This window comes from Epinephelus moara, chromosome 12 (genome assembly GCF_006386435.1).
Source record: "Epinephelus moara isolate mb chromosome 12, YSFRI_EMoa_1.0, whole genome shotgun sequence".
NCBI lineage: Eukaryota > Metazoa > Chordata > Actinopteri > Perciformes > Serranidae > Epinephelus > Epinephelus moara.
In genome coordinates, this window is record NC_065517.1 from 28,326,868 (window position 1) to 28,340,357 (window position 13,490).

General features: G+C 40.8%; 3 protein-coding genes across 3 annotated transcripts in view; 1 reads left to right on the forward strand and 2 right to left on the reverse strand.

Annotated features, from left to right (window-relative positions):
• The window catches only part of LOC126398464 (trans-L-3-hydroxyproline dehydratase), a 263,012-nt gene that overhangs the window by 42,227 nt on the left and 207,295 nt on the right, over positions 1–13,490 (reverse strand). The window lies entirely within an intron of this gene.
• On the forward strand, positions 3,915–8,206 carry LOC126398458 (uncharacterized). Its single transcript, XM_050057817.1, has 3 exons — positions 3,915–4,074; positions 4,276–4,410; positions 6,747–8,206. Exons 1-3 carry the CDS (start codon positions 4,061–4,063, stop codon positions 7,879–7,881), a joined length of 1,284 nt encoding a protein of 427 aa, XP_049913774.1. The 5' UTR covers positions 3,915–4,060; the 3' UTR covers positions 7,882–8,206.
• The window catches only part of gata4 (GATA binding protein 4), a 14,524-nt gene continuing 9,003 nt past the window's right edge, over positions 7,970–13,490 (reverse strand). Inside the window, exons 2-6 of the mRNA XM_050057822.1 lie at positions 12,829–12,995; positions 12,547–12,672; positions 12,134–12,215; positions 11,850–11,986; positions 7,970–11,058 (exon numbers count right to left, since the gene is read on the reverse strand). Of these exons, the coding sequence (XP_049913779.1) occupies positions 10,933–11,058; positions 11,850–11,986; positions 12,134–12,215; positions 12,547–12,672; positions 12,829–12,995 (638 nt within the window). The 3' untranslated portion in view covers positions 7,970–10,932. The remainder of the gene's footprint in view (positions 11,059–11,849; positions 11,987–12,133; positions 12,216–12,546; positions 12,673–12,828; positions 12,996–13,490) is intronic.

Here is a 13,490-nt window from a genome sequence, read left to right on the forward strand (position 1 = left end):
TATCTTATCTTATCTTATCTTATCTTATCTTATCTACTTTGCAAATGGTAATGGTGCAGAACAGATAATATAATGGGCATATACTTGAATATGATTCAAAAATGATTCCAAAAAAAAATCAGAGAGAGCATCTATAACACTCATATTTGCCTTCTCTGCAATCAGTACCAGATACCTTAGCACCTGACGGCAACCCCCGCCATGATGGCAGCAGTCGGTGTAACTACACTTCCTGTTATAATAGTTTTTAAAATCCCTGCACGGGTAAAGAGATTCCTTTAAAAATATTTTTTTCATGTTACAATAATTCGTACATTTATTCGATCACTTGCCCATGTGGTAAGTCATATGTTAGAAAGTCAAGTGGAAGCACTGAAAGCTCTTATTACTGAACACAGAGGGACTAGAAGCAAAGACATCAATTATCCAGTAGCAGCACATTTTGTTGAATATAATCATGTTATTTCCTCTCTAAATTATATTGAGATTAAGAAAGTAACACTTCCTCTAAGTGGAGATAATTTGAGTTTTACTTTTTATGAGGAAACACTATTGAATCCACTATCTGAGATCCCTGTCACCTTTATTATGTTCATTTACAGCTGATGTCCTAACTTTTATTACCTATCTAGCATATTAAAAAACTATTCAATGCTCATGTATTTTAACATTTTTGAATATAGTGTCACTAAAAAATTGCTAGTTAACTGTCACATTGCCAAATACCTCATCAACAGGCATGGAAAGGACATCCAAGATCCACCGTCCAAGCATGTAAAGCATACTAAGACTTAACACCTCTCTCTTGTAACTTTCTTACTTGCAGTCTCCAACACATATGCATATATTTGCAGATAAACAAAACACTCTAAAGTTAAGATACTGACATGTGGAAATGTACAGTAACGCAGCTTGAAGCAGAGTGGTGCACATAGAGACAGAGGAGTAATAGGATGTTTATTATAGGCCTACACAACTGTGCTCTCTTACAAACTGTGACAAACATACTGTGAAATGAGAAAAGCAATATTTTTGGAAGCATTGGGTTTTAATGGGATGGGTGTAGATTTTAGGGAGACACAGGGGAAGCACCCCCCTCAGTATTAAGTGTTTGACACTAAAAGTTTCATATTTCATGTGAAAAACAATTCCTTTTTAATTCATGCCTGTTATGTGCATTGTGTCTTTTTAAAATACATTTATGTTTTCACAGAAAATGCATACAGTCTTTTGCAAAATAAACTTATTATGTAGGTAAAACACTTCATTTTAATGTTCCTTAAGTTTATGCAACAAAACTCTCTGGTCATGTTTAATCAAATCATGTTTTTAAAACATTTTTGCAGGGAGTTCTAGCTTAGGAGTGATTTTTAGGAAAGTTCTCAGAGCAACTCTAAAGAAAGGGACAGCAACTTTTACCTTAATGAGGAGGTGTGGTTGATGCCGTTCTTTTCTGAGCCTGCAAGGTGAGGACACCCAGTGGAGATAAGATGAACTGCTGACTGTGAAAGAGTTGTCGTTGATAGTGTGATCACTCTGCTGATGGAGGGTTGAGACAGACTCAAGTCATCACTGCTGCACTGTTGATTTTTCCAAACGTCTTAGTGTTGTGATCATTTTATTTCTGGCGTTATAGCGTTAGGTGGGAAATGTGTGCATATCCCTAATGAGATCAACCACACATATTATCCGTGCACCATCTAATCTGTAACATTTCATTTACTCACAGTCATCCAGTATTTGGAGAATATTTCTCTGACCTCTTTGTGTTTCCACTATTTTCCTCTCTTCTTAAGAAACTCTTAAGCCTCTTAAAAGTCCTCCTTCCTGCTCCTAACAGCTTTAAGCTTTAGAATCTCTTTCAGGGTCTAAGATGCTCTGTGAATAATTTATCTTTACAAGGACCCAGTCTTAACTTTAAGGGGAAATTCTAAGAAAACGTCACAATTCTAAAAAAAAAAAAAAAATTAATAGAATTTCGTCACTAGGAGCAACTCTTTGTACTAGGAAGCTTTGTGAATACAACTTAATAACTCTTTATACTTTGGTAGGTGTTGGCAGAGTCGTTAATAGCTGCGTATCATACCAACACAAAGAGTGTCTCAGTCCGTCAGTGTTTCACACCAACATCCAATGACAAATCAGAGGTATTTCATGAATTCAGTTGTTGCTAGTAGCATCAGAAATAGCCGCTGCCCCTGTGTGTATCAGACCACTGTGAAAGGTGCCTTTGTGCATCAGTTTCTGACGCCCAAATCACTGACAATGCAGCAGTATTTGGTAAGTTGGGAGTGAAAACAGGCCGTTATCAGATGTCACAAGAAAAAATGAGCCCCAAATGGTGGCGGCTAACAATGCTAACAGCGCTAACAACGGCAACAGTGCTGACAGAGCTAACCATGTTAATGTGATGGCCTGGTGGGGAACTGGTGTGTGGGTGTCGTGCTTCCATAGCAACGCCTTCCCGCCACCTTGGGTCAGGACCGATGACTCATCAACATTTTTGTCAGGATATGACGAACTCTAAAATACCATTAAGAATAACTACAGTGCATACATTGCTTTCTACTACTTTGTATCTGCACTTTAACTGCTTCACTCCAATTTCCCTCAAATAAATAAGGTTGTATTTTTTTTTTCTTAGCTTAGTTTAGCTTAGCTTAGCTTATCTACAAAACAGCTTTTTGGCATTGTTCAGCCAGATACTGGTGCATATAGTAGGTGATGATCAGTACAAGACATATGGCATACAAAAACCTTGATTAAGTATTATGAGACCTCTAAATGAAAGTTAATAACATACTCTGCATTCTAACATTTCAGATCTTAAACCAACGGTGATCTAAATGCACTGATGAGCTACTCTGTCAAAAACCAGAGATAGAGTAACACCCAGATCCTGTCTAACGTGTTAGTCTGCATGACTCTGTTTGTAGTAACAGTTTCCTCATAAGCACACATGCCTTTGTTTTAACACGTCACTGTCTGTATATGTTTACTTCCATCGTAAACCACAGGAAAGAACAAAGGAGATTGGTGTCGTTACAGCTGGTCTGTTGTTGCCGAAGAATTGCACAAATATGCAAATACATAGTAATGATGAGAACATTTAGCCAAATGCAACAGATCTCTACAGTTGTTTTTTGATGATTTCTAAATGTTTTAATCTGCCACAACTGTTGCTGTGTGCCCTTGTTTTGCTTTTTTAGCCCCCAGGCGATGATAAAAAATGATAACAAATAAAACCCTCCTGAACACAAAGGATAAAGTTTGTTTATAAAAGTGATAATACTTTTCTATATGAAGTTCCCACACACACACACACACACACACACACACACACACACACACCAATCAATAAGGTACAGAATTGCTTCATGATAGATTATCTTTCACTTTGCCATAATATACAGGAACACATTGTTTGGATCATAGACAGATTGTTACAGCCATGTGAACCAAGGACTAATTGTGCAATTATCATTTAATAGTTTTTGCTCAAGGGCACGCGGCTCTGATCTGCAGCCAACTTTTTGCATATATGTCACTTCGCAGCCACCATAAATCACCTGACCATTAAAAATGTGCCGGGAGCATCTCATTTATATCTTTTGGCTTTTACTCTTTTTACTTTGTGACGCAACTGCCATGCCCTGCCCTTCGCAAGAAAAGTAAACTTAGATGGATCTCCTTGATAAACTTCTGTGAACTCGCCTAACTGGAAAAAACGACATAGATGAGGGTGCCGTAAGACGGTTGATGACACAAACACGTCAACTTGGTTGAAAGAGGCAATATATCACCAGTGTGTAGTGAAAGTATTGACTATATGGTCATGAGAATTCACAAGAGGAGGAGCTTGGTGTTGAAAGACACAAACTCTCAAGCAGTTGTCTGAGTAAATATGTTGGGAGTGCAACTGATCGCTTGTGACTTTGTTTGTCAGAGCTGTTTCTGGTGTAATCAGGAGGCAACTGAGCTGTTTTACATACAGGGTTGAGGAAAAAGGAGGCATATTTTACCTGAATGATTCCTGAAGTACAGGGGCGCAGGAGTCTGGATGGATCTTCCCATGTAAGTACATTCATTACAGACACTATCTATGACCTTAAAGAGAGGTGAAGGGACATCAGACACTTATCTTGATATCTGTGTGAGTTTTCATTGAACTTTTTCTTTCAGCAAAAACATCAACTTTTCCACAGATATGCCATGAAGCCAAACAGTATACTCTGTTCTCTGATCCTACGTGTTAATCAGACTGTTTTCATTCAGGTTGAGCCGTAAACGACCTCTGTTCAATGGATATGAAAAGGAGCCTCCGCTGTGCAAAAAGAAATGTTTGGCCACTCTGAAAACTCTGCTGGACAGATATGAGACTGACAGAGACACAGAACATGCCAGACTGAAGTAAGTGCTGCCCGACTGAAGAAGAGTTACAGTACAGTTAACATAGGGCGTGAAACGATGTGTTGCAACAGGAAAGACGCAGGTTTATTTATTCACACAGGTTGTTTTAGGACAAAGGGTTTTTCAGGTGTCACATTTTCACTTCCTCTTGGTATTAGTCATGCTGCAAAAGTGGCAGGGTAACAGTATACGGTGTTTCATGTTACAGTATATGCTGTGTATCATATATCATATTGTGTTTACCCATATATTCGTGCCTCTCAACTGATTCTCCTATGTGTAAAATATACTCAATCATACATTGTAGTGGTGATGTGTCCTCAAAGAAAGACACAAACTCAAAATCAGACGGGCTCTGAGGCACCTGAGGAGCAAATCTACAAGGAAAAATAAGTTCATTGTCCAGGCAGGGGAGCATGAAGTGTCGTACAGTTTATTTTTCCATTAGCATACCACGGGAGTGTTTCCTTGTAGCACAACAGAGAAAAATAATAGATGCTTGCTCTTGCGAATTTGTTCGAATTATTACTTTTTTGGCCAGATTTAAGAGTGAAAGGAGGAATTCAACCCACAACCACTGCAGCAAGGACAGTGCCTTTGTACATGGGACACCTGCTGTAACCACTGAGCTACTGGGAACCTGTAGATTACTGCACTTAGAACTGCACTATATAAAAAGTGTCCTGAGATAACTTTTGTTGCGCTTTGACGCTATGTAAATAACACTGACTTGACATTTCAGCAAGCAGGCAAACAAAGAACAATGGCGTCTGCAGCTTCTCTCGTCCTGAAAGACATGAACCCCTCCCAGTGTGTGCCTGTCCTCTACCTGCCCACCCATACATGTAGATTAACCTGGTGTGACCTAAGCTGCTCACTACCTTGGAAACAAAAGTATCAGCAAATAGTCAGATTAAGATTAATGATACTAAGGTGATGCTAAGATTGTAAGCAAACTAATTCAGTTGTAAAGAAGAAATAAATGAACATATGTCTAATTATTAAATATTACAAAACAATCAATAACTCCAACATACATATTTTAACCCAAGACATATGAACAGACACATAATGTAATTAATTTGCATTTACTGTTTTGTTTTGTTTTTTATCTTGGAGGGGTATCTGGGGCTTGTTAGCAAGCGCTACTGAGTATCCTACACAACAATAATTACCAGAAAGGTTCAGTTGCCAGGTGAGCTCCATTCATCCAGATGCCAATGGTTTTTGTAGTGAAATGAGCAGGTATCATATAGATAACGTCTACTTCGTCCACTGCTACACTTCAACGCAAGTGACAGGAATAAAATAGATATGTCCAACAAGAGTTCTGCTCAGAACTAAACACTGCATCGCTCTGTATCCCACTTAGTCACTCGTAGGAAGTTATAACATTCCACTAGAAAACAATGCAATTAAACTAACTTAGTCACTGATGCTCTCTCCATCACATCCAGTGAGGACATGGTGTGAAGTTCGCTATTTCTTGGCTGTCTTGGCTTGACTAATTTTTGTAGTCACCTCCATTTTTTTTCACTTCAGTATTTGTGTCAATCTAACAATGAAGATATAATGTGTAAATTTCAATGCTTTTGGTGATGCTGGTAGGCTAGTTGTTGCCCCTGTTTCCAGTCTTTATGCTAAGCTAAGCTAATGAGCTACTGGCTGTAGATCCATGTTTAATGGATGGACATGAGAGCGTTTTTTACTGTACGTCTGACTCCATGCGAGAAAATAAACAATGTATTTCCCAAAATGAAAAACTATTTGTTAAAAAGTAAATAAAAAAGTTATTTTAACCTTATGAGACCCTGTGTCCTCATATGAGGACATCAACTTAGACCTGTTGTCCTTGTTTGTGGACACTTTTTTGTGGCATCTAGTGGTAGTAAGACCGCAATACACTCATCCATGTGAAAACAGGATTGGACAAGGCCCAAAACCTGATAACATTTTATGGTTGAAACTTGTTTGTTAATGATTAATAATGTTTGTAGTTTAATATGGCAACAAATTTGACCAATGTTAGCAATGTTTCAAGCTAAGACACTGTTAATTAGGAAGTACTCGTTTGAGGACATTGGGACTTTATTATCATTGACAATGCTTAGTTTTTTATACTAACCAGGTCCTACTGTTCCCAAATAGATAGGAGAAATTAAAAATGCATACCAAACGAAATTTGGGTCTCAGGAGGTTAAACAATATTCTTATCATATGGTGACTTTGACTTTTGCGTAGAAGTGTCAGAACATTCCTGTCTCCCAGTAACCACTCTGTTTTTGTGTTACACACCCAAACTTTATGCATGACAATGAAATATCTTTGTGTCACAGGACGAGGTGCGGTCCCCCCTGCACATCTGACACCTGTGTGAATGGCGGGACAAAACACCTGACTCACACTGAGCGCTTCTTCAATCAGATCTCATCCTGGGCTGACACACAATCCTCTGTGAATAAAGTACTGGAGCATCTCAAGTCCAGACAAGTAACCGATGACATTTTACTCGATGACTCAATCAACAAGAAATTTCTGGAGTTTCACAGTGACATCACTGAGGAATGTGGCGCAGAAGATAAGCAGCATTCGTGGGCTGTTATTGAGAAACAGGAAGAGGTTGTCATGTATGGACCATATTATCCTAATTACAACAACGGAGAGCACAGCGAGGACATCATTATTAAACAAACCCAGGAGCTGCTGGAGTCAGAGGATGTGTCAGAGAACTGGAAGGTGTATGTTTTCACCATGAACAGCCCGTGTTTGGCTAGAAACTCAGATCCCTGCATGCTTAACCTGGTTCACAGAGCTCAGGAGTGGTGGAGCGTGTATGGAGTTAAGACTTATATTGGTTATGTGAAATGCTGGGGCTTCAAAGGAAGTAAAGAGAATCTGTTCAGGGATATTAACTACAGCCAAGTAGAGTGTATAGATCTGGCTGAGGACTATGAGAGCTATGTTAAAGCTGCTCAAAAGTCTAATCTTAATCCTTTATGTGAAACTCTGTTTCTAGCTGTTAAACGCCACCTGAGATCTGCAAGTTTGATAAACACTGTGCAGGGTCAGGACTGGAAGAGTTACTTTAAAAGTATGCATAGTATTTATGAAAGCAAACCAGAAGAGGAGAGAAAAATCTTAGCACTGGAGGCGAGCGCCATGATCAAAGCTGCACAAGCTCTGCTTTCAGAAAGAAGTGGAAGCTTTGAGCAAAACTTCGATAAAGGACGCACATTTGATCACACCTTTAGTTCCCAAGTATCAGACGCCATCCAGGACCAGATTAGACTCACATTTCAACAGTGTTGGAGGGAGATGATACAGGACAAACATGCCGAGTTCATCAGGGAGAAGCTGACTGAAGACTTCAATCAATGCACCGTCCAGCTTTTCATCAAAGACATTGTCACGTTCACAAAAGAGTACTTAGACATTGGAAGGATACAGTTTCCAGAGGAAGCTCCGAGATGACGAGGAGGTTACATAAGAGCAAACATCTCACACATGTGTGGTATGCCTTTGAAGAGGAATGAATGACACTCGAGCTCAACATCATACATACTGTTTGCATTACATCAGAATGCTTTGTCTTTATTAGTTTCCTCAGCAGAGCTACAGTTGCACACAGAGGAAGGGCATCAGGTAGTGTTAGTGCACACGTCCACCTCTCACTGTGTCTTTACTTACAATATATCACAAATGGTGTATTACAATTATACTGGAGTGGAGTTTTTACATATATGCTCGTATATTTCTCGGTAATTATCCCACATTTACATAAGTTGCCCCCCCCCCCAATGCTTGTCACAAGCAAATTAAAGCATTAAGTATTGCAAACAAACTGTACAGTCTTGGTACAATACACAGTCATGAACAACCTTCAGATAATAGATGATAGATGATTGTGTGGTTTGGGGTTGTGCAATTCATAATAAATACTAGCAGGATGTCTTCTGGAAAGGCCCTTGAAATTTTCTTATGGTTGCACATCTGCACATGTGCCAGCAGAGGGAGCTATGTGCCATCACTTCCATCCACATCCATCGTGCAGCTTACTTGCTGCAAAGGTAGATTATCATGTTGTTTTTTCATAGAGGTGTCAATACATACATGTGTATTTTACACTTTAAATCAAAGGCGCAAAGGGCCAGCAAGGAGCTGTTCCTATTGCACTGAGCGGGAGATCATGTTTACTGAAGGTCATCGAATCTCTGCTGTCTAGGAGTGATGGATGTCTGATTATCTTGTCTTTGTCAAATTAGATAAACTGTGAAATTACACCTGTGCATTACAGTTATTGGTATCACATATAAGTGATTAGTGAGTGTCAATAGTGGAGAATGTTTAAGGGGTCAGTTCAGATATTCTTTTCTGTTCATCCCTACTGGTATTTTGCCTTGCAGATGGTTTTATTTGCTAAAGTTCTAAAGTTGTTGCTGCTGAGACTGAGTCACCCTATTTCAGCTAAAATGATGGGATGTTTGTGGAAACCTCAATAGCAAAGTGCTTTATTGGATTCTCTGGATAATCCACAGACCTCATCACCTCTGAACAGTTTGAATCATCGACCATCTTGTCACTCCCGACGTGTCAAATACAGCAGTTTGGTCAGTGACCCTACACTTTACACCAGTGGTTCCTGACTGGTGGGTCACGGTCCAAAAGTGGGTCACGTGGGCAAGTGACTCACAAATCAGTCAAGTTTGTAAAATAATGGACGACTACTTTACAGGGACAGCAAATCAGCTTGACGACATGGCCAAATGCAAGTATGACGCTGAGTATATTAAACTTTGTTAACCTTTAACTAATGACTAAGGACAAATCTGGACCACATGGCTGGACCATTCAGGAGCCACTGCTTTAAACTATGATGTTCTAGGTACACCCAAGGAGTTCTTATCCCAGATCGTCAAATACCAATGCTTCTCAACACCTTTGGCGTGTGATATTGACGTCAAAGACACCCTTTGGCGTATACATGAGACGCACCCTTTACCATCTGTATGTGACACACAGCTGTTTGCTGGGTGAGACATTTTGTAACTCATGGTTACCATTGTCTAACAGTTGTGGTTAGGTTTAAGCAACAAAACTACCTGGTTAGGTTTTGAAAAAAAATTATGTCATGGTAAAGACAGGGCTGAGCCAGAGAGATATTCTCTCGATTCACCGGTCCATCTACGTTCTGACCCTCACCTATGGCCATGAGCTATGCGTCGACCGAAAGAACAAGATTGCAGATACAAGCGGCCTACATTAGTTTCTTCTGTGTGGCTGGGCCCATCTTTAGAGACAGTTTGAAGTGGAGTAGATGACGCCAAAAGGGTGCCTTTGGCGTTGGTATCACACGCTGAGGGGTATGACAAAGGGTCTGTATTCAAAGAACTCAGCACAGGTTGGTACCCCTTTAGCATCAGTTTTGGATGTATCACTTTCAGCTTGTTAAATAATGTGTTTTCAAAGGAAACTTCTGTGATCACAGGAAACATAGGTTAAGGCAATGCAACTTCTTGGTTAGGTTTGGGAAAGGATCATGGTTTGGGTTAGAACTGCTTTTGGTTTCACATGTGACACAAACAGCGGCCTCCTGGGTGAAAGTCTTGTGTTTCCCACCCATCCACCCCGACCTAATCCATACAAACATGTTCTCGCTTTTATGCTGCATGAGTTGCTCCGAGTGTCTTATATTGCCGCAGTTTGGATTACACTGGAGTCATCTCATCTCATATAGATGCTAAGGGGTGCACCGTGTGTCCTTTAGTATCTGTCGAAGGCCACTGACCAAGCTGCCGTATTTGATGACCTCGGGGTGTGAGAACAGGTTGAGAAAACATATCAAAAACAGAAAACTGACCATGTTGAGGTCTGTGGATTATCAAGTCACCGGCACATTGTTTGTTCTGTAAAGAGACAGAGCTTTGGAGTTTTTAAAATATACTTTTCATTTACCTCTGTTGCACTTTGATGTCACATCTGCAAGTAAATACCATTATGAGTGTGAAAATATAGTTGCTGTTTTTCTTATCAATGTGAACTGACCCTTAAAGAACACTGGCTACGACTCCTCCATGGTGCATGGTGTTTTGTGTGTCCATCATTTTAAGGCATGTTGTTCGTAATAATGTGAAAATGAAGACAAATATAACAAAATAAAAATAAATCAGGGAGATAAAGTCTGACTGTTATTTGTTACTGGTTTAAGTTAAAGTATTTGTCACTTAATGCCCCTGCACTGGCATGCTGGAAAAGGTGAACAGTCGTGTGTCTGATCACAATGTTGCTCTTTTACAAACTCCATTCAGTCCTTCATTGCTGTGAATGAATGATGCACAGTATCTGCTCAGTTCTGTTTAGGATCTCCATTTCCCTCACATGTGTCCCAGAGTGTTGCACTGAAGGCACTGTACGGTGCTCAGGCTGCAGGAACATCTGCATCCAGAGCAGCAGTCTGCTTCCTGTCTCTCAGGAGAGTTTAATCACCACAGATAGGTTGGTTTGAGATGCTGGGTTGTAGGTCTTCTAGGCCAGGATTAGGTTGTTCCAGGGTTCAGCTTTGGAGCCGGAAGATCCGCCGTGGCCGCCAGGGGTCATCTTTAGTGGAATGGCCCCACCTTGAGCTGCCATGTAGGCTGGCAGGGCTGAAATCTAGAGGGACAGAGGAGGAGATGATGAGAAGGCCAGTACAGGAATTTCTTATGTAGTGTGTCCTGTGCAGCTGTTTATCCCATTTACACTGAGATCATTAAAAAGGACCTTTTCTTTACCTTGTCCCATTATTTGCAACCCAATCGCCAGAAGAGTGTTGGAAATGTTACATAAACCCCAGATACATGACATTTGCACAATATTATGTAGCAGATATGTTGTGGTTAAAATATGATTAGGTTTAGGCCGTAAAACCACTTGCTTATGGTCAAGAAAATATGTTTTTTTTTGGCTTAAAATATCCAGTTTTGGAAGCACAACAGCAGCATCTCAGTAAAACAACAATCGCCTTTCACGGCCCTATCCCCGCTGGCAGAGCAGGGACAGGTTGCTAAAAAACAGCTGGTTTTGTTGGTTGTTGGTCTCACACAGTAGTCTTTAGAGGTCCGCAGCGTCTTATAGGTGACACGCCATCCACCATCCCTTCCACATTGGTATATCAAGCCATGTAATGTATTCATGGTTTGCAGAAATGTACAATGCCAACATTTTCTTCTGGTGACCATGCTAAATATCAACGTAATAAGTCCAAAATGAGACTCCATACTGTGGAATTTGGATTATAATGATCATGTCCAAACATTAGTTTAACTGTTGCTTTTGGTGATACCATTTTCTGGGCTAATTAGACTGAGTTGAATGTAATAACTCTCTTTCCTCGTCACAACCAAAGACTCAAAACCATTTTAGATGTTAGTGTTCCCTGTAATTCAACTATTAAGGTGTCCAACCTGTGCATGTGCGCTTTGGTGTGTGTACAAGCTGTGAGTGTCCGGCTCCGTCTTTATCTGGCGAGGCTCCTCTGTGGTGGTGGAGGCCCGGGGAGTGCTGCTTGGCGTGACTGGAGTCCCCTCACTGCCTGGGGTCCCTGTGGAAGACCAGAACTGAAGTGATTACACATTCAAGGGCAAGATGCAATGTAAATGGGTTCGTAAGTCTTAGCTCTGCTCCTGCTGATCTAACATTGCATCTATATCTATTTACAAACTCCAGCACGTGTGGTCTTCAATCTCACCAGTTTGGGACTTGTTGAGGTTCTTGGGTTTGCGTTTGCGGGTCTGGATGCCCTCCTTTTTCATAGCCAGGGGTCGTGGTACCTGTCAAGACAACGGGACAAAAGAATGACCCTTAGTCAACAACAGCAGATTGAAGTAAGATAAATTTAAGGTGAGGTCAAGGGTCAGAGGTGCAAAGGAAAAAGCATATGGCAAAAAAAAATCTTTCCTTGAGACTTGCCCATTTTTCCACAAATTGCTAATGATACATTTTCAATATTAAATTCTGAATTGTAGCACAGTAGAAGTAGGTCGCATAAAATGGAAATACTCAAGTTTAGTACAGGTACTACACAAACTGTAACTGATTATACACCAGATTTCAGCAGCATCATAAATGCACTCCTCCCCCTTTCCCTTCTTTCTCTCTCACCCCGTGGAGTTTCATGTAGAGGCCACAGGCATTGCAGACCGGCTCTCCCTCTGCGTTTCGTCGCCACAGGGTGGTGAGGGTGGTGTGACAGTTGGAGCAGGACAGGCCCACCCTCCTCGAGGCAGACTGCAGCATATAAAATATGGCAGGAGAAAAAGAGAATATTTTCATTTTTATTTACAAAAAAGGCAAGATATCAGCACTGTGCGGCAAACAACGCTCACTGTATGACTTCTCTGTATGGTACATGTACAGAGTACAAAAGTGTCTACTGTCACCCACCAGCCGTCTCTGAGGTTTAATTAGAGGTCTGTTGATGCCGTTCATCTTGTGGTACAGTCCGCAGGCATTACACAGGTAGTGGCCCGTACCATCCCGCCTCCAGAGGGGTGTCGACATCGCCCCACAGTTCACACACTCTCGCCCCTCGATGAAATCATCAAACAGGTCTGATGGAGGACAAGAAAGAAATATGATGAGTCAAAACATCAACTGTCTTTTTTCCTTAAAGGTCCAGTGTGTGGGATCTAGTGGCATCTAGTGGTGAGGTTACAGAACTGACACAACAAACACCAACTTTCACCCGGGAGAGCTTTTTTTAGGTCCTGTAAGATTATAAAGTCAAACCCTGTTCTTTTTTCTTAAACCCAACCACATGCATTAGTTGTCAGGGGGGAAAAAAACATCAGATCGCATTGTTGTACTGACATAGTGCGTTTATTTTGAAAGAGACTGTATGTAAACGTTAAAGGGCCACTGTGTAAAATGGGTTGAAAACCGTTGAAAACAGTGACATCAGTGGTCAAATTCTAGATTGCAGGGCTCACTCGCTCACCCCTCCCGTCGGGTAAATGACGGTGGCCTCGTAGGGACAAAAAGCCTTGCGCAGACACGAGTTTTTCAGGAGTAGGTCTATCTAGCGACGAGGTGAATGTTTATTTAGA